The 21,623-nt window shown below is 48.1% G+C and overlaps 1 protein-coding gene across 1 annotated transcript in view; it reads left to right on the forward strand.

Annotated features, from left to right (window-relative positions):
* Window positions 1-17,269, forward strand: part of LENG9 (leukocyte receptor cluster member 9) — a 32,544-nt gene extending 15,275 nt beyond the window's left edge. Inside the window, exon 2 of the mRNA XM_063941652.1 lies at window positions 15,691-17,269. Within this exon, the coding sequence (XP_063797722.1) occupies window positions 15,707-17,020 (1,314 nt within the window). The 5' untranslated portion in view covers window positions 15,691-15,706 and the 3' untranslated portion in view covers window positions 17,021-17,269. The remainder of the gene's footprint in view (window positions 1-15,690) is intronic.
* Window positions 17,270-21,623: the final 4,354 nt, after the last annotated feature.

Here is a 21,623-nt window from a genome sequence, read left to right on the forward strand (position 1 = left end):
CCTGGAGATCGGACAGGTGGGAGCGAGACTAAAAGATTTCAGTCACGTCTGGGCGTCATCTTGCCTGGATCCCTGGGTGACAGATATTGTTGCCCAGGGGTACAGACTGGAGTTTCAGGGACTCCCACTTCACAGATTCTTCAAATCAGGCTTACCAGTTTCGCTGACAGAAATTGCTATCCTACTGGAAGCCATTCAAAAATTGGTACGAACAAATGTCATTGTTCCAGTTCCACCTCACCTAATAACCAAGGGTTATTACTCAAACCTGTTTGTGGTACCGAAACCGGACGGTTCGGTAAGGCCTATTTCTCTTACGTCCTAGAGGATGCTGGGGACTCTGTAAGGACCATGGGGTATAGACAGGCTCCGCAGGAGACATGGGCACTATAAAGAACTTTTAGTATGGGTGTGCACTGGCTCCTCCCTCTATGCCCCTCCTCCAGACCTCAGTTAGATTTTGTGCCCAGAGGAGATAGGGTGCATTACAGAGGAGCTCTCCAGAGTTTCTCTGAAAAAGAATTTTATTTTCAGGGAGCACTGCTGGCAACAGGCTCCCTGCATCGTGGGACTGAGGAGAGAGAAGCAGACCTACTTAAATGATAGGCTCTGCTTCTCAGGCTACTGGACACGGGATGCGGTCAAGATGCCGCCGGCCGGATTCCCGGTGGTCGAAATACCGACGCCGGAATCCCGACCGCCACAATCCTGACATATTCTCCCTCCGTGGGTGTCCACGACACCCATAGAGGGAGAATATAATAGTGTGCCGAGCGTAGCGAGGCACCGTGCCCGTAGCGTGGCGAGCGAAGCGAGCCCGCAAGGGGCTGCGTTCCGCTCGCCACCCCTGTCGGGATTGTGTGGTCGGGATTCCGGCGTCGGTATTTCGACCGCCGGGATTCTGGCCGGCGGCATTTAGTACTGATCCCCTGGACACCATTAGCTCCAGAGGGAGTCGGAACGCAGGTCTCACCCCGCCATTCGTCCCAGAGCCGCGCCGCCGTCCTCCTCGCAGAGCCGGAAGATAGAAGCCGGGTGAGTATAAGAAGAAAAGAAGACTTCAAGGCGGCAGAAGACTTCAGATCTTCACTGAGGTAAGTGCGCAGCGGTAACGCTGCGCGCCATTGCTCCCACACGCTACACACACAGTACAGGCACTGATGGGTGCAGGGCGCAGGGGGGGCGCCCAGGGCAGCAATAAACCTCCGGACTGGCATGTAAGGGCACATTAGGCTGCTGGGCAGTAAATGCAGAGATCCCCCGCCATTTTTTTCAAAATTGAAGCGGGACCGAAGCCCGCCGCTGGAGCACTAACAGCGCCATTTTCTCCACAGAAGCTGCAGAGAAGCTGGCTCCCCGGACTCTCCCCTGCTTAAGACAGAGGGCTGGAAAAGAGGGGACGGGGGGCACAATTATTGGCGCAGTGAGTGTATTTCATTGATATATATATATAAAAGCGCTATCTGGTTTTATTCCAGTGTCGGTTGGCGCTGGGTGTGTGCTGGCATACTCTCTCTCTGTCTCTCCAAAGGGCCTTGTGGGGGAATTGTCGCCTTATAGATATATCCCTGTGTGTGTGGGGGTGTCGTTACGTGTGTGTTGGCATGTCTGAAGTGGAAGGCTCCTCCAAGGAGGAGGTGGAGCAGATGAGTGGTGTGTCTCCGTCGGCAACGCCGACTCTTGATTGGATGGACCTGTGGCATATGTTAAATGCAAGTGCGGCCTCATTACATAAGAGACTGGACAAAGCAGAGTCCAGGGAGAAATCAGGGAGTCAATCCACGGATTGGACTGGGTCACAGGGCCCTTCTGGGTCTCAAAAACATCCCCTATCCCCAATAGTAGACACTGATACCGACACGGATTCTGATTCCAGTGTCAACTACGATGATGCTAAATTGCACCCAAGGGTGGCAAAAAGTATTCAGTGTATGATTATTGCAATAAAAGATGTTTTGCATATCACAGATGACCCCTCTGTCCCTGACACGAGGGTGCGCATGTATAAGGAAAAGAAACCTGAGGTAACCTTTCCCCCATCTCATGAGCTTAACGAGTTATTTGAAAAAGCTTGGGAAACTCCAGATAAAAAACTGCAGATTCCCAAAAGGGTTCTTATGGCGTATCCTTTCCCTGCACAGGACAGGGTACGTTGGGAATCCTCTCCCAGGGTGGACAAGGCTTTAACACGCCTGTCTAAGAAGGTGGGGCTACCGTCTCCGAACACGGCTGCCCTCAAGGATCCTGCTGATCGCAGACAGGAGACTACTTTAAAGTCTATTTATGCGCATACAGGTGCTTTGCTCAGACCGGCAATAGCATCGGCATGGGTATGTTGCGCGGTTGCAGCATGGACAGATACCTTGTCAGCTGGCCTTGATACCCTAGACAGGGATACCATTTTATTAACCTTAGCCCACATTAAAGACGCAGTCTTATATATGAGGGACGCTCAAAGAGACGTTGGGCTGCTGGGTTCCAGAGCCAATGCCATGGCTATTTCTGCGAGACTAGCTCTATGGACCCGCCAATGGACGGGTGATGCTGACTCAAAGAAGCATGTGGAGGTTTTACCTTACAAGGGTGAAGTGTTGTTTGGGGAGGGGCTCGCGGACCTGGTTACCACAGCTACCGCGGGTAAATCTACCTTTTTACCTTTTGTTCCCCAACAGCAAAAGAAAACTCCACAGTATCAGATGCAGTCCTTTCGGTCGCACAAGTCCAGAAGAAGTCGGGGCTCCTCCTTCCTTGCCAGAGGTAAGGGTAGAGGAAAGAGAACACCTGCTTCGGCTAGTTCCCAGGAGCAGAAGTCCTCCCCGGCTTCTACAAAATCCACCGCATGATGCTGGGGCTCCCATAAGGGAGTCCGCACCAGTGGGGGCACGCCTTCGACTTTTCAGCCAGATCTGGATTCTTTCAGATGTGGATCCTTGGGCGATGGAAATTGTCTCTCAAGGCTACAAGCTGGAATTCGAAGAGGTGCCCCCTTGCCGATTTTTCAAGTCGGCCTTGCCAGCTTCACCCCCGGAGAGGGAAGTGGTGTTAGCTGCAATTCAAAAGCTGTGTCAACAGCAAGTGGTGGTCAAGGTTGCCCTGGTCCAACAGGGAAAAGGGTATTATTCAACCCTGTTTGTGGTCCCGAAGCCGGATGGTTCGGTCAGACCCGTTTTAATTCTAAAATCCCTAAACCTGTACTTGAAAAAGTTTAAAATTCAAGATGGAATCGCTCCGCGCTGTTATATCCAGCCTGGAAGGGGGGGATTTGATGGTGTCACTAGACATAAAGGATGCATACCTTCATGTCCCCATTTACCTCCCTCATCAGGAGTACCTGAGATTCGCTGTACAGGACTGTCCTAACCAGTTTCAGACGTTGCCGTTTGGGCTTTCCACGGCCCCGAGGATTTTCACCAAGGTATTGGCGGAGATGATGGTGCTCCTGCGCAAGCAGGGAGTCACAATTATCCCATACTTGGACGATCTCCTGATAAAGGTGAGATCGAGAGACCAATTGCTGAAGAGCGTGTCGCTCTCCCTGAAAGTGCTGCAAAAGCACGGTTGGATTCTCAATCTGCCAAAGTCACAATTGGTTCCAACGACTCTGCTATCATTCCTAGGCATGATTCTGGACACGGAACAAAAGAGTGTTTTTCTCCCATTGGAAAAAGCCCAGGATCTCCAGAACATGGTCAGAGACCTGCTAAAACCAAAAAGAGTGTCTGTTCATCAATGCACTCGTGTTCTGGGAAAAATGGTAGCAGCCTACGAGGCCATCCCCTTCGGCAGGTTTCATGAGAGGACTTTTCAGTGGGACCTTCTTGACAAGTGGTCCGGGTCCCATCTACAAATACATCAGAAAATATCCCTGTCCCCCAGGGCCAGGGTGTCTCTCCTGTGGTGGCTGCAGAGTGCTCACCTTCTAGAGGGTCGCAGGTTCGGCATTCAGGACTGGGTTCTGGTGACCACGGACGCGAGCCTCCGAGGGTGGGGAGCAGTCACACAAGGAAGAAATTTTCAGGGACTATGGTCAAGCCAGGAGGCTTGTCTACACATCAACATACTGGAATTGAGGGCCATATACAACGGCCTATGACAAGCGGAGAATCTAATTCGCGACCTACCGGTTCTGATTCAATCAGACAACGTCACAGCTGTGGCTCATGTAAACCGCCAAGGCGGGACAAGGAGCAGAGTGGCGATGGCGGAAGCCACTAGGATTCTTCGCTGGGCAGAAAATCACATAAGCGCTCTGTCAGCTGTCTTCATTCCGGGAGTGGACAACTGGGAAGCAGACTTCCTCAGCAGACACGATCGCTATCCGGGAGAGTGGGGACTTAATCAAGAAGTTTTTGCAGAGATAACAAGTCGTTGGGGAATTCCTCAAATAGACATGATGGCGTCACGCCTCAACAAGAAGCTTCGGAGGTATTGTGCCAGGTCACGGGACCCTCAGGCAGTAGCAGTAGACGCCCTAGTGACACCATGGGTGTTTCAGTCGGTCTATGTGTTTCCTCCTCTTCCTCTCATCTCAAAAATATTGAGAATCATAAGACAAAGAAGAGTGCTGACAACACTCATTGTTCCAGATTGGCCTCGAAGGGCCTGGTACTCAGATCTTCAAGAAATGCTCACAGAAGATCCGTGGCCTCTTCCTCTCAGGGAGGACCTGTTACAGCAGGGGCCATGTGTGTTCCATGACTTACCGCGGTTACGTTTGACGGCATGGCGGTTGAACACCGCATCCTAGCTGGGAATGGTATTCCGGAGGAAGTCATCCCTACTCTGATAAAGGCTAGGAAGGAAGTGACGGCAAAGCACTATCACCATATCTGGAGGAAGTATGTATCTTGGTGTGAAGCCAAGAATGCTCCTACGGAAGAATTCCATCTGGGTCGGTTTCTCCACTTTCTACAGACAGGAGTGGATATGGGCCTGAAGTTAGGCTCCATTAAGGTACAGATTTCGGCCCTATCTATATTCTTCCAGAGGGAATTGGCTTCTCTCCCAGAAGTCCAGACGTTTGTGAAGGGAGTGCTGCACATCCAGCCCCCCTTTGTGCCCCCAGTGGCACCGTGGAACCTTAACTTGGTGTTAAGTTTCCTGACATCTCACTGGTTTGAACCTCTTCAAACAGTGGAATTAAAATTTCTCACGTGGAAGGTGGTCATGTTATTGGCCTTGCCATCTGCAAGGCGGGTGTCCGAATTGGCGGCCTTGTCCCACAAGAGCCCCTATTTGATTTTCCATGTGGATAGAGCGGAATTGAGGACACGTCCTCAATTTTTGCCTAAGGTGGTTTCTTCATTTCATATGAACCAACCTATTGTGGTGCCTGGGAGGACTCCAAGTCCCTGGATGTAGTCAGGCCCTTAAAGATTTATGTAGCTAGGGCTAGGAAAACAGAGGCTCTGTTTGTCCTGTATGCGGCCAACAAGGTTGGCGCTCCTGCTTCTAAGAAGACTATTGCTCGCTGGATCTGTAACACGATTCAGCAGGCTCATTCTGCGGCTGGATTGCCGTTACCAAATTCAGTAAAGGACCATTCCACTAGGAAGGTGGGTTCTTCTTGGGCGGCTGCCCGAGGCATCTCGGCATTACAGCTTTGCCGAGCAGCTACTTGGTCGGGTTCAAACACTTTTGCAAAATTCTACAAGTTTGATACCCTGGCTGATGAGGACCTTGCGTTTGCTCAGTCGGTGCTGCAGAGTCATCCGCACTCTCCCGCCCGGTTGGGAGCTTTGGTATAAACCCCATGGTCCTTACGGAGTCCCCAGCATCCTCTAGGACGTAAGAGAAAATGAGATTTTAAACCTACCGGTAAATCTTTTTCTCCTAGTCCGTAGAGGATGCTGGGCGTCCCCCGTCCCAGGCCGGACTACATCTGCAAGACTTGTATATAGTTGTTGCTTTTATAAGGGTTATGTTACAGTTAGAATTGGTCTTTGACTGATACTGTTTTTTGTTCATACTGTTAACTGGTTGCATATATTCCAGGTTATATGGTATGATTGGTGTGGGCTGGTATGAATCTTGCCCTTAGATTAACAAAATCCTTTCCTCATATTGTCCATCTCCTCTGGGCACAGTTCTCTAACTGAGGTCTGGAGGAGGGGCATAGAGGGAGGAGCCAGTGCACACCCATACTAACAGTTCTTTATAGTGCCCATGTCTCCTGCGGAGCCTGTCTATACCCCATGGTCCTTACGGAGTCCCCACCATCCTCTACGGACTAGGAGAAAAAGATTTACTGGTAGGTTTAAAATCTTATTTCTCTAACGTCCTAGTGGATGCTGGGGACTCCGTCAGGACCATGGGGAATAGCGGCTCCGCAGGAGACAGGGCACAAAAGCAAGCTTTTAGGATCACATGGTGTGTACTGGCTCCTCCCCCTATGACCCTCCTCCAAGCCTCAGTTAGGTTTTTGTGCCCGTCCGAGCAGGGTGCAATCTAGGTGGCTCTCCTAAAGAGCTGCTTAGAAAAAGTTTTTAGGTTTATTATTTTCAGTGAGTCCTGCTGGCAACAGGCTCACTGCATCGAGGGACTTAGGGGAGAGATTTTCAACTCACCTGCGTGCAGGATGGATTGGAGTCTTAGGCTACTGGACATAGCTTCAGAGGGAGTCGGAACACAGGTCTGGGGTTCGTCCCGGAGCCGCGCCGCCGATCCCCCTTACAGATGCTGAAGATCGAGGGTCCGGAAACAGGCGGCAGAAGGCTCTTCAGCCTTCATGAAGGTAGCGCACAGCACTGCAGCTGTGCGCCATTGTTGCTACACACTTCACACTGAACGGTCACGGAGGGTGCAGGGCGCTGCTGGGGGCGCCCTGGGCAGCAATATTTAATACCTTTGATGGCAAAGAATACATCACATATAGCCATTGAGGCTATATGTATGTATTTAACCCAGGCCAGATATCTCAAAACCCGGGAGAAAAGCCCGCCGGATAGGGGGCGGGGCTTATTCTCCTCAGCACACAGCGCCATTTTCCTGCTCAGCTCCGCTGTGAGGAAGGCTCCCAGGACTCTCCCCTGCACTGCACTACAGAAACAGGGTAACAAAGAGAAGGGGGGCATATTTTGGCGATATTTATATATTTAAAGCGCATATAACAAAAACAACACCTTTTAGGGTTGTTTATATACATTTTATAGCGCTTTTGGTGTGTGCTGGCAAACTCTCCCTCTGTCTCCCCAAAGGGCTAGTGGGGTCCTGTCTTCGATAAGAGCAATCCCTGTGTGTCTGCTGTGTGTCGGTACGTGTGTGTCGACATGTATGAGGACGATGTTGGTGTGGAGGCGGAGCAATTGCCGGTAATGGTGATGTCACCCCCTAGGGAGTCGACACCGGAATGGATGGCTTTAATTATGGAATTACGTGATAATGTTAGTACATTACCAAAGTCAGTTGACGAAATGAGACGGCCGGAAAACCAGTTAGTACCTGCTCAGGCGTCTCAGACACCGTCAGGGGCTGTAAAACGTCCCTTACCTCAGTCAGTCGACACAGGTACCGACACAGATGAATCTAGTGTCGACGGTGAAGAAACAAACGTATTTTCCAATAGGGCCACACGTTATATGATCACGGCAATGAAGGAGGCTTTGCAGATCTCTGATACTGCAGGTACCTCAAAAAGGGGTATTATGTGGGGGGTGAAAAAACTACCTGTAGCTTTTCCAGAATCAGAGGAATTGAATGACGTGTGTGATGAAGCGTGGGTTAACCCAGATAGAAAACTGCTAATTTCTAAGAAGTTATTGGCATTATACCCTTTCCCACCAGAGGTTAGGGCGCGCTGGGAAACACCCCCTAGGGTGGATAAAGCGCTCACACGTTTATCAAAACAAGTGGCGTTGCCGTCTCCAGATACGGCCGCCCTCAAGGATCCAGCAGATAGGAGGCTGGAAACTACCCTGAAGAGTATATACACGCATACTGGTGTTATACTCCGACCAGCAATAGCCTCAGCCTGGATGTGCAGTGCTGGGGTAGTGTGGTTGGATTCCCTGACTGAAAATATTGATACCCTGGATAGGGACAGTATTTTATTGACTCTAGAGCAATTAAAGGATGCGTTTCTTTATATGCGAGATGCTCAGAGGGATGTTTGCACTCTGGCATCGAGAGTAAGTGCGATGTCCATATCTGCCAGAAGAAGTTTATGGACGCGACAGTGGTCAGGTGATGCGGATTCCAAAAGGCATATGGAAGTATTGCCATATAAAGGAGAGGAATTATTTGGGGTTGGTCTATCGGATCTGGTGGCCACGGCAACTGCCGGCAAATCCACTTTTTTACCTCAGACCCCCTCCCAACAGAAAAAGACACCGTCTTTTCAGCCGCAGTCCTTTCGCTCCTATAAAAACAAGCGGGCAAAAGGACAGTCTTATCTGCCACGAGGCAGAGGAAAGGGTAAGAGAGGGCAGCAAGCAGCCCCTGCCCAGGACCAGAAGCCCGCCCCGGGTTCTACAAAGCCATCAGCATGACGCTGGGGCTTTACAAGCGGACTCAGGAGCGGTGGGGGGTCGACTAAAGATTTTCAGCAATCAGTGGGCTCGCTCACAGGTGGACCCGTGGATCCTGCAGATAGTATCTCAGGGTTACATGTTGGAATTCGAAAGATCTCCCCCTCGCCGTTTCCTAAAGTCTGCTTTACCAACGTCTCCCTCAGAAAGGGCGACGGTATTGGAAGCCATTCACAAGCTGTATTCTCAGCAGGTGATAGTCAAGGTACCCCTCCTACAACAGGGAAAGGGGTATTATTCCACACTATTTGTGGTACCGAAGCCGGACGGTTCGGTAAGACCTATTCTAAATCTGAAATCCTTGAACCTGTACATACAGAAATTCAAGTTCAAGATGGAGTCACTAAGAGCAGTGATAGCGAATCTGGAAGAAGGGGACTTCATGGTGTCCCTGGACATAAAAGATGCTTATCTGCATGTCCCAATTTACCCCTCACACCAAGGGTATCTCAGGTTCGTGATACAAGACTGTCATTATCAGTTTCAAACGCTGCCGTTTGGTTTGTCCACGGCACCTCGGGTCTTTACCAAGGTAATGACCGAAATGATGGTTCTTCTACGAAGAAAAGGCGTATTAATTATCCCTTACTTGGACGATCTCCTGATAAGGGCAAAGTCCAGAGAACAGCTGGAAATCGGTGTAGCACTAACCCAAGTAGTGCTTCAACAACACGGGTGGATTCTGAATCTTCCAAAATCTCAATTGTCCCCGACAACACGTCTGCTGTTCCTGGGAATGATTCTGGACACGGTTCAGAAAAAGGTGTTTCTCCCGGAGGAGAAAGCAAGGGAGTTATCCGAACTTGTCAGGAACCTCCTAAAACCAGGAAATGTGTCAGTACATCAATGCACAAGAGTCCTGGGAAAGATGGTGGCTTCTTACGAAGCAATTCCATTCGGCAGATTCCATGCACGAATATTTCAGTGGGATCTGCTGGACAAATGGTCCGGATCGCATCTGCACATGCATCAGCGGATAACACTGTCACCAAGGACAAGGTTGTCTCTCCTGTGGTGGTTGCAGAGTGCCCATCTGTTAGAGGGCCGCAGGTTCGGCATACAGGACTGGGTCCTGGTGACTACGGATGCCAGCCTACGGGGCTGGGGAGCAGTCACACAGGGAAGAAACTTCCAGGGTGTATGGTCAAACCTGGAGACGTCTCTTCACATAAATATACTAGAGCTAAGAGCGATCTACAATGCTCTAAGCTTGGCGAAACCGCTGCTTCAGGGTCAGCCGGTGTTGATCCAGTCGGACAACATCACGGCAGTCGCCCACGTAAACAGACAAGGCGGCACGAGAAGCAGAAGAGCAATGACAGAAGCTGCAAGGATTCTTCGCTGGGCGGAAAATCATGTCATAGCACTGTCAGCAGTGTTCATCCCGGGAGTGGACAACTGGGAAGCAGACTTCCTCAGCAGACACGACCTTCACCCGGGAGAGTGGGGACTTCATCCGGAAGTTTTCCACATGATTGTGAACCATTGGGAAAAACCAAAGGTGGACATGATGGCGTCTCGCCTCAACAAAAAACTGGACAGATATTGCGCCAGGTCAAGAGACCCTCAGGCAATAGCTGTGGACGCTCTGGTAACACCGTGGGTGTACCAGTCAGTGTATGTGTTTCCTCCTCTGCCTCTCATACCAAAGGTACTGAGAATTATACGGAAAAGGGGAGTAAGAACAATACTAGTGGCTCCGGATTGGCCAAGAAGAACTTGGTATCCGGAACTTCAAGAGATGCTCACGGAAGATCCGTGGCCTCTACCTCTAAGAAGGGATCTGCTTCAGCAGGGACCTTGTATGTTCCAAGACTTACCGCGACTGCGTTTGACGGCATGGCGGTTGAACGCCGGATTCTAAAAGAAAAGGGCATTCCAGAGGAAGTTATTCCTACCTTGATTAAAGCTAGGAAGGAAGTGACCGCACAACATTATCACCGCATTTGGAGAAAATATGTTGCGTGGTGTGAGGCCAAGAAGGCCCCAACGGAAGAATTTCAATTGGGTCGATTCCTACATTTCCTGCAGGCAGGATTGTCTATGGGCCTCAAATTGGGGTCTATTAAAGTTCAAATTTCGGCCTTATCAATCTTCTTCCAGAAAGAATTGGCTTCAGTGCCTGAAGTACAAACTTTTGTCAAGGGTGTACTACATATACAACCCCCAATTGTGCCTCCAGTGGCACCGTGGGATCTAAACGTAGTTTTGGAATTTCTCAAATCTCATTGGTTTGAGCCTCTCAAATCGGTAGATTTGAAGTATCTTACATGGAAAGTAACCATGCTATTGGCCCTGGCTTCAGCCAGGAGAGTTTCAGAGTTGGCGGCTTTATCGTACAAAAGCCCATATCTGATTTTCCATTCGGACAGGGCAGAACTGCGGACACGTCCTCATTTTCTCCCTAAGGTGGTTTCGGCTTTTCACTTGAACCAGCCTATTGTGGTGCCTGCGGCTACTAGCGACTTGGAGGACTCCAAGTTACTGGACGTTGTCAGAGCATTGAAAATATATATTTCAAGGACAGCTGGAGTCAGAAAATCTGACTCGTTGTTTATCTTGTATGCACCCAACAAGATGGGTGCTCCTGCGTCTAAGCAGACGATTGCTCGTTGGATCTGTAGCACAATTCAACTTGCACATTCTGTGGCAGGCCTGCCACAGCCTAAAACTGTAAAAGCCCACTCCACAAGGAAGGTGGGCTCATCTTGGGCGGCTGCCCGAGGGGTCTCGGCATTACAACTTTGCCGAGCAGCTACGTGGTCAGGGGAGAACACGTTTGTAAAATTTTACAAATTTGATACTCTGGCTAAAGAGGACTTGGAGTCCTCTCATTCGGTGCTGCAGAGTCATCCGCACTCTCCCGCCCGTTTGGGAGCTTTGGTATAATCCCCATGGTCCTGACGGAGTCCCCAGCATCCACTAGGACGTTAGAGAAAATAAGAATTTACTTACCGATAATTCTATTTCTCGTAGTCCGTAGTGGATGCTGGGCGCCCATCCCAAGTGCGGATTGTCTGCATTACTTGTACATAGTTATTGTTACAAAAATCGGGTTATTATTGTTGTGAGCCATCTTTTTTAAGAGGCTACTTCTTTGTTATCATACTGTTAACTGGGTTCAGATCACAAGTTGTACGGTGTGATTGGTGTGGCTGGTATGAGTCTTACCCGGGATTCAAGATCCTTCCTTATTGTGTACGCTCGTCCGGGCACAGTACCTAACTGAGGCTTGGAGGAGGGTCATAGGGGGAGGAGCCAGTACACACCATGTGATCCTAAAAGCTTGCTTTTGTGCCCTGTCTCCTGCGGAGCCGCTATTCCCCATGGTCCTGACGGAGTCCCCAGCATCCACTACGGACTACGAGAAATAGAATTATCGGTAAGTAAATTCTTATTTTTTGAACCTGAAGTCATTGAACCCTTACTTGAGGGTTTTCCAATTCAAGATGGAGTCTCTGAGAACGTGATATCAGGTCTGGAGGGGGAATTCCTAGTATCCCTGGATATCTAGGATGCATACCTTCACATTCCGATCTGGCCACCTCAGCAGGCCTATCTACGGTTTGCACTACAGGACTGTCACTATCAGTTCCAGACATTACCATTCGGCCTCTCCACAGCACCGAGGGTGTTCACCAAGGTCATGGCAGAGATGAATCTCCTCCTCCGCAAACAGGGAGTGAACATAATTTCATATCTGGATGATCTGTTGATAAAAGCATCTTCCAAGGAGAAGCTGTTACAGAGTATTGCACTCACAACTCAACTACTCCGGAATCATGGGTGGATCCTGAACCTTCCAAAGTCCTATTTGGAACCGACAAGGAGACTGCCCTTCCTGGGGATGATACTCAAAACGGAAGTGCAGAGGGTGTTTCTACCACTGGAGAAAGCGTTGGTGATCCAGTCAATGATCCGGGATGTCTTGCGTCCAGCCCGGGTATCGGTTCATCAGTGCATTCGCCTACTGGGGAAGATGGTAGCCTCCTACGAGGCTCTACAGTACGAAAGATTCCATACAAGGTTCTTCCAGCTGGATCTCCTGGACAAGTGGTCAGAATCACATCTTCACATGCACCAGCAGATACGCCTGTCGCCGAAAACCAGAATTTCACACCTCTGATGGCTGCAAACTTCTCACCTGCTCGAGGGGTGCAGGTTCGGAATTCAGAATTGGATTCTTCTAACCACGGATGCAAGCCTCAGAGGTTGGGGAGCAGTCACCCAGGGGAAAAACTTCCAAGTAAGGTTGTCAAGTCAGGAATCTGTCCTTACAATAAACATTGTGGAACTAAGGGTCATGTACAACGGCTTTCTCCAAGCGGCACATCTTCTGCAAGATCGAGCCATTCTGGTTCAGTTGGACAACTTCACAGCAGTGTCCTACATAAACAGGCAGGGCAGAACGAAGAGCAGGGCTGCAATGTCAGAAGTAACAAAAATCCTTCTCTGGGCAGAAAGGCACGAGCTGGCGCTGTCGGCGATCTTCATTCCAGGAGTGGACAACTGGGACCGAACTTCCTCAGCAGACACAATTTCCATCCAGGAGAATGGGGCCTCCACACGGAGGTGTTCGCAGAGGTAACATGCCAATGGTTTGTACCTCAAATAGACATTTGAGCAGTGGCGGTGGAAACCCTGGTGACTCAGTGGGTGATCCAGTCAGTGTATGTGTTCCCTCCACTTCCACTCATCCCAAAGGTTCTCAAACTAATAGAAAGATCAGGAATTCCGGCGATCCTCATTGCTCCGGACTGGCCAAGAAGGGCTTGGTACGCGGATCTTCTGGCATTACTGCTGGAGGATCCGAGGCCTCTTCCTCTTCGTGAGGACCTTCTACAACAGGGACCATTCGCCTATCAAGACTTACCACGGCTACGTTTGATGGCATGGATGTTGAACGCCAGATCTTAGCTCGGAAGGGCATTCCGAACAAGGTTATTCCTACTCTGATCCAAGCTGGGAAAGGGGTAACGTCTAAACATTACCATCGGATTTGGAAAAGTTATGTCTCTTGGTGTGAATCCAAGAAGTTTCCTATGGTGGAGTTTCAACTGGGACGTTTTCTCTTTCTGCACACAGGTGTGGATGTGGGCCTACGCTTGGGCTCAATCAAAGTCCAGATTTCGGCCTTGTCCATTTTCTTCCGGAAACAATTGGCTGCTATCCCTGAGGTTCAGACTTTCTTGAAAGGAGTTCTGCACATCCAACCACCCTTTGTGCATCCTACGGCGTCTTGGGATCTTAATGTGGTGCTGCAGTTCCTGCAATCGGATTGGTTCGAACCTTTACAGGAGGAGGACGTAAAGTTTCTTACTTGGAAGACGGTCACACTGTTGGCATTGGCATCTGCAAGATGTGTGTCGGAATTGGGGGCATTGTCGCACAAGAGCCCCTACTTGATTTTCCATGAGGATAGAGCCGAGCTCAGAAGGCATCAGCAATTTAATCCAAAGGTTGTGTTGGCTTCTCATATCAACCAACCTGTTGTGGTGCCAGTGGCTACTGACACCTCAATTAGCTCAAAGTCCTTGGATGTTGTGCTGGCTTTGAAGATATATGTGAAGAGAATTTCACATCACAGGAAATCGGACACTCTGTTTGTCCTTTATGATCCCAACAAGATTGGGTGTCCTGCTTCTAAGCAGACGATTTCTCGCTGGATCAGGCTTACTATCCAGCATGCTTATTCGACGGCAGGATTGCGGATTCCAAATTCTGTCAGGCCCACTCTACTCGTAAGGTGGGTTCTTCCTGGGCGGCTTTGCTGCTTTGCCGAGCAGCTACTTGGTCAGGGTCGAACACGTTTGCTATGTTCTACAAGTTCGATACTTTGGCCACTGAGGACCTAAAGTTTGGTCAATCTGTTCTGCAGGAACCTCAGCACTCTCCCTCCCGTACTGGGAGTTTTGGTATATCCCCATGGTACTAAATTGGACCAAAGCATCCTCTAGGACGTAAGAGAAAATAGGATTTTAATTACCTACCGGTAAATCTCGTAATCCGTAGAGGATGCTGGGCACCCGCTGCATAGTTACTTGGTTCAGTATTGCTGGTTCAGCCGTTGCTGAATTGTTCCAAGTTGGTTAGCTTGGCTTTCTTTTTTGTTATATGTGAGCTGGTGTGAATCTCACCACTATCTGTTTATTTCCTTCTCTCGAAGTATGTCCGTCTCCTCAGGCACAGTTTCTAGACTGAGTCTGGTAGGAGGGGCATAGAGGGTGTGGCCAGCCCACACTATTAAATTCTTAAAGTGCCAGTGGCTCCCAAAGGACCTGTCTATACCACATGGTACTAAATTGGACCCCAGCATCCTCTGCGGACTACGAGAAAAGTATTTACCGGTAGGTAATTAAAATCCTATTATTACCCCCATCTTTTGCTACAGTGTCCCTGCCATTTCAGTCCTTAGTTGTTATATATGACCATATTACTGAAGAAATTTTTGTAGCCTTTTCTTTCATTTGGACAGAAAAGCTAAAAAAATATATATAAAAACTGATAAAAGTACTATACTTCAAATAGTCATGTTATTCTGCAAGCCCTTTGACAGGGATCAGTACTAAAATGCCGCCGGCCGGAATCCCGGCGGTCGAAATACCGACGCCGGAATCCCGACCACACAATCCCGACAGGGGTGGCGAGCGGAACGCAGCCCCTTGCGGGCTCACTTCGCTCGCCACGCTGCGGGCACGGTGCCTCGCTACGCTCGGCACACTATTGTATTCTCCCTCTATGGGTGTCGTGGACACCCACGGAGGGAGAATATGTCGGGATTGTGGCGGTCGGGATTCCGGCGTCGGTATTTCGACCGCCGGGATTCCGGCCGGCGGCAACTTGACCGCATCCCCTTTCCCAGGCCATGATCAAATTCAATTTCCAATTCCATGTAGCAATAACACATATTGCATGAGTGTTATATAATTACTCAAAGAGGTTTAAATATTGCAATTAATTTTGCCCTGAGAAACATTAACTTGCCATATACGCAACTTTTGTCTGCACATTCGACTTACTCCCTCCCTAATAATTGCTCATGCAGATATTCAAATAAGTAATTTTCACATAATTAATTGTATTTATGAAATCCCATGTATGCTGTCTTGTCTGTTCTAGATGTTACATTATATGCCCATTATTTTTATGTTCTGTATTTGTACAGTGACCAGAGCCAAGAAATGGCAAATAGTGAAAATACAGTTGACACCATAGAGGAACCTGTCGAGGAAGACAATGAAGCCGCCATGGAGGAAGTTGCTTCATGTAATGAGCAACGTGAAATGTCAGACCACATAGGAGAAGAATCTGAGGGTACAATATGCCAATTTTTTCTCCTTGGACGCTGCAGATTTGGGGACAAATGTAGGAACACCCATACAGGCTTATCTGAACAACAACAATTAAACAAGGATAAAACAGGCACTGTTAAACATGTACCTGAACCAAAGGGTAAAAAGCCTCCAATGAAAACAGCCACTGATGTCATTTCCAGACTTCAGTGGGACACAAACTTGCCAAAGGAAAGCTTTACAGTTGGTTACCTCGATAGGTTTTTGGGAACAATTGAAAAACCATTCTCTGCCTTTTCTTGGGAAGATTTGGCTTCAGTTGGAGTAGATGTACTTGCCATACCAAAGCATCGTATTCAGTACTTCAAATATCATGAATTGGTGGTGTGGGACAAGGCTAGCCGCACAGACAATGTCTTTGGATCATCAGGAAGTGGTCTGACAATCCTAGATATAATCCATCAGTACGAGACTTTGAGGCAAACAGTAAGGGAGAAGACTGAAGACAGCTGTGAACAGGCAAATTCAGATATGTTGGTAAATGAAGATGGAGAGTATGAGGATAATAACTGTAGTAATTATTCGAAAGAGCGGGAAACTAAAAAATTGAGGCCTACACACTTTATAGCAGTCCGTGTTAGCAGTGAAGAGGTCAGACATTCTGTGAAAGAAATACAAAGTGTTCTCCAGAAACATAACCCAGCTATGACAGAATATTGTACCCCAGTGCCAGAACTTCACTTATCATTGTGTCTTTTGCACTTGGAGTCTTCAGATGACATGGAAATCGCTCACACAGTCCTTCAAGAAGTGAAGAATGAAGTCCAACGTATTCTTCCGCCCAGTGTCATCCTAAGCTTTGCTGGGCTGAGAGATTTTCATTCTCGTGTGCTCTATTTGGAACCCTTGCCTATACCAGGGTTACCGAGTTTTGTACGCACACTAAGTCAAAGCTTCCGCAGCAAAGGCTTGATAGTAATAGATCCACCACAGTCCAACAGCTTCCATTTGACTGTAGCAAAAGTCCCTAGAAATGTAGCTAGTAAAAATACCAGCCTTCTTTTCTTACCAGAGTTGTACAATAATATCCAAGTTGAACACTTTGGGGCACAACCAGTTGACAGCCTTAGCTTCTGTTATGCTGGAAGCTCAAGGCGTACTGATGGATTCTATACAACGCTTCTAGAATTACCTCTGTACTAATTTATTAGAATATGATTACACTATAATGCAGAAGAAATGATGGTGGAACATTCATGAAAATGTGTGTACAAGTAATTGGAATAGTTAATGTAACAAACAGCAACCAAATTAGACATTTCCCCAAATATCTAATTGAATGCAATGAATTCCCTGTGCACTAATTTTTTTATATACTGTATGTTTGTACTCTATATGTTGTCACTTTAGTGCATGATTTTATAAGTAATTATATTTCTGTAAAAATTTGTGAAGGGATGATTAAATGTCATTAAAATTTCACACACTATTCATTACAGTATCTATCCATTTAAATTAGGAGAGAGCATGGGACACTTTATATTGTGATATTATGTAATTTGCACTTTTTATAGTAGGCAGCATCATGAAGCTGCAATGATAGACTTGTACTATAACCATTTTGGAACTATTATAAATGATTCGGGAGTATATCATCCATAAGACACTAAGGCTTGGTACACACTAGGACGATGTCGGGACAGTTTGCCGTATTGGAATGACACTCCCACTGGTCATTAATGATATCTTCTGGTTGGTCATGCTGCAGGAGAAGACTGAAGAGGAGATGAAGCTGGCACCTTCGGGGGCGGGGCTAGACTGTCAGTGACAGCTTCGCCCTCAAAAGACTGGTCCATGGGGAGGGGCGGGGCTTAATGACGACAGTTTGCTTCATTAAGCCACGCCCCCTCCATACTTGCACTGAACTTCTTTGAAATCTCCTCATCCGGCCCACTTCACTAGGAAGCGGCAGGATGCAGGAGAACTGCTCACTCTCCCGTGGGGCCATGGGATTGCACGAAAAATCAGGAGGCCCCGGCACTGAGAAAAGGTAAGTATGCTATACATATGAAAAATATATCAGGTAAGAAGACTATGTGATGATCAAATTAGGTGCAAGCAGCTTGCAACCATGAGTAAGAGTGGCTGTATGCCGCACCTATGATACCGCTGGACTCACAGATTTTTGTTCGCAGCCATAGCAAGCAAAAATGTGCAAATCCATCCATAGATGGCCTGCGAGGGGGGAAGTTTGGGTGCTGTTGCTTACATGCTGTCGCAATGGCAAACACTGGGAGCTGCTTGCACGTAATTGGATTCCCCCCTGTAATGTTGTTTACAAACATCTGTTTATACCTTAGGACTCTCTCCTCCTTAGTAATATAATTAAGCCAATACCTAATATTTTGCTATGAAACAAATGACATTGGGCCAGACTCAGAGGTGCACACAGATCATATGTGGCTGTAATTACGGATTCTCAAGTGCAAAAACATGTAAATGCCCGTTTAAGCATTCCGCTTGATGGACTGACCAAACCTTTCGATGCCCACTTTTCTTATCGGAGCACTACTCAGGTGTGCTGGTGGATACAATTTTTTTACCATTAATTCACCATCTGTTGCAACATCGACTCCTCGAGCTGCCCCTGCTTGGTGCAGAGTCTCCCTTGTAACTTACTTAAATATATCCAATGTGGCTGTGGTGCTGCGAACAAGATCGCAGCCACATACAGAAACACGCCCATGCCACTCCCATAACACGCTCATGCCACCTCCTCATTTTGCGATGACTTTAGGTCACCTCCCAGTCTCCACCCTAAACCGCCCATGGATTGAAGAAGCCATACCAAGTAATAGCATTGTCATGCTCAACTGCGTATACTATCACAATCTCTTTTCGCATGTGCACAGTAAGAATTTATCCAGTGCTGCGCATGTGCAGTTAACCGAAAAATGCATCTAATGAGTGTTCATTCATCTGCAACCACCTCTGCATCAAGACCATTATGAAAGCAAAAAAAAAAGGAAAAATTGAAAGTTGAAATAAAAATGACAATAACCATCCCAGTTGAACTGGGTACATGGAATACTGCCAAAGTATTGAAACCGTTGGGCTAGCAGTAATCCATATACTGTACAGGGCCGAAACTAGGTTTTTCATTCAGTAATTTGGCGCGCCGCCCCAAAAAAAAACTAAAAAAGAAAAACAAACAAACCCTGTCAGACTATAATTATCAGATTATCAAAAATTTAGAAAAAAGGGGTTACTATTGGACAATATTCCCCTATGTGCCTCAAATGCCCTATGCGTCAAATGCCCCGGCAGCGGCATGTTCAACTATATGCTCCTCTGTGTGTAACCATACATTGCACTATATCACTGCACTATATCATAACACTTCATCACTGCACTACATTCAACTATCCACCGCACTACATCACCATACTACATCCCCTACATGCTGAACATCACCTTATATGCTACACCACATCAGTATACTACATGCCCCTATATACTGCAATACATTACTACACTACATACCCTGGCCTATATGGTACACTACGTCACTACACTACATACCCTATATGGTACACCAAATCCCCCCTTCTGGGAACCAAAGCGAAGGTTGATACTGCTACCTGGGAGCACTGACTATAATAAAGTCTGTCTTTAAACTCACTGTGAGGATACGGATTCTCTGATCACTCAGGTAAACAGTTTAGTAAAGTGGCAAATGCCCTTTATTGTAAATATACACACACAGTACACAATAACATTTACAATTGCAAGCCAAGATGGTATCTTACTTACTATGTCCTTACAGTAGTTTAGGATTACAGATGCCTGCGATCTCCTGCTGTTATACGCTGGTTGTGGTTCTGTGTGGGTCATGTCGAATTGATCGCTCGCTGACGATTTTCGCAGCCCAGCGATCAAGTGAAAAAACTTAAATGTCTGCGCATGCGTATGCCCCACAATGCGCGCGCGCGGCGTATGGGTACAAAGCCCTTTGTGGTTGTGCTCAGGTTCTAGCGAAGTTTTCAGTCGCACTGATGGCCGCAAGAAGATTGACAGGAAGGGGGCGTTTATGGGTGTCAACTGACTGTTTTCAGGGAGAGTTTGCAAAAATGCAGTCGTGTCTGAAATAACGCAGGCATGGCTGGCCATTCACTGGGTGGGTATATGACGTCAAATCCGGACACGAATAGGCTGAAGTGATCGCAAGTGCTGAGTAGGTTCAGAGCTACTCTGAAACTGCACAAACTGTTTTTGCAGCGCTCGGCTGCACATGCGTTCGCACTTCTGCTAAGCTAAAATACACTCCCCAGTGGGCGGCGGCATAGCGTTTGCACGGCTGCTATAAAACTGCTAGCGAGCGATCAACTCGGAATGACCCCGTGTCCCCTGGTCTAGGATACCAGCTCACACAGCGTCCTGCGCCACGGATTCTCGCCACTGATGACACCACAATGCCTAGTCAGTGTCTGCACTTCAGAAGCACATCCACTCTCTGACCTTCTGTGCAGAACTCTCCCTCAAGAGCTCACCCCTCTTGTTATACCCTCCCCTGTCTATTCATCACACAAGCAAGTCAGTCAGGAGGTCACAGAGGACTGGAGACGAGGAGTCTGGGCTCCTGTACACAATGGGGTGCATAGGATCAGATTACCTGCAGCTCCATACATAACCTGTTTACTACTGAACCTACTCATCCTAATCACATCTGATTATACAGCTAGGAGACTTACATTACAATGAACTGATTTTGCTATGTTACTAACACTTTGGCATACAATCACACATATTGAACACAGTATAACTGAATAAACTGCATATTCCTAATATAACAGATAAAACATAACTGTACAATATAATAACAACATTACACAATACAATACAATATTACCTAGCATATAACTAAAGCCCAGTACCCACGGGCCGATGTGGGAGAGATGTGTGCTGATCGTCCCGCCGCTCAGCACAGCGCGATCTGTGCTGAGCGTGCGTGGGGAGACGGGGGGGGGCACTCATTTCACCCAGCGGGTGAATTGAGCGACCCGCTAGATTGGCCTGCACGGCAGGCCAATCTAGCAGCAGCGATAGCGATGCGCGGGGCTGCGCATCGCTATCGCTGTATGGGGTACACACGGAGCGATCCTGCTTAAATTCTAAGCAATCTAGCCAGATTGCTTAGAATATCGCTCCGTGAGTACCCCCCTTACTAACATATCGGCAATTAGTGGAGTCCATGGGTAGGACCAGGGCTAGGAAAGTAACTGCATGTATTTTACGACTGTGCGACACGCTGCGCCGGCTGTGTCGTCACACTCACCACAAAGCTGCTGTAGTGATACTCGGTGAGATTTGGAGGTTGTCCAGGCTCTTAGTTTCCTTCTGTCAGGTGGATAGCTGGCAAAGTGAGCTTTTGATTTCTGTAACATCGTTGACTGCACCTGTTAACAAGTCTGGGGCTGCGTGTCCTCTCAGTGATGTGTAGCCAGCAGCTTGTTATTGGTTGGTGCTGGGCAGGCAGCCGGGATCATAGCCTGCTGAAAAACACATCACCAACAGCTTGCTTCGCTTGCATGGTGCACTGCACGCTAGTTACAGCACTGCATGGCAAAGAAGAGAGTTTAAGACAGTCGAGGGCATAGGAGAGATCCCAGGTACTGGAGCTCAACCGCACAGTGTCTGAGCCACCTGTGGGCAGACAGGTGGGTCAGAGACACTGCCCCAGGAGCCGTCTGCTCTAACACTGGATCAGCACAGCACTGCCAGTAAAAAAAACAAACCCTGCCCCTCT

This window comes from Pseudophryne corroboree, chromosome 10, assembly GCF_028390025.1.
Source record: "Pseudophryne corroboree isolate aPseCor3 chromosome 10, aPseCor3.hap2, whole genome shotgun sequence".
Taxonomy (NCBI): domain Eukaryota; kingdom Metazoa; phylum Chordata; class Amphibia; order Anura; family Myobatrachidae; genus Pseudophryne; species Pseudophryne corroboree.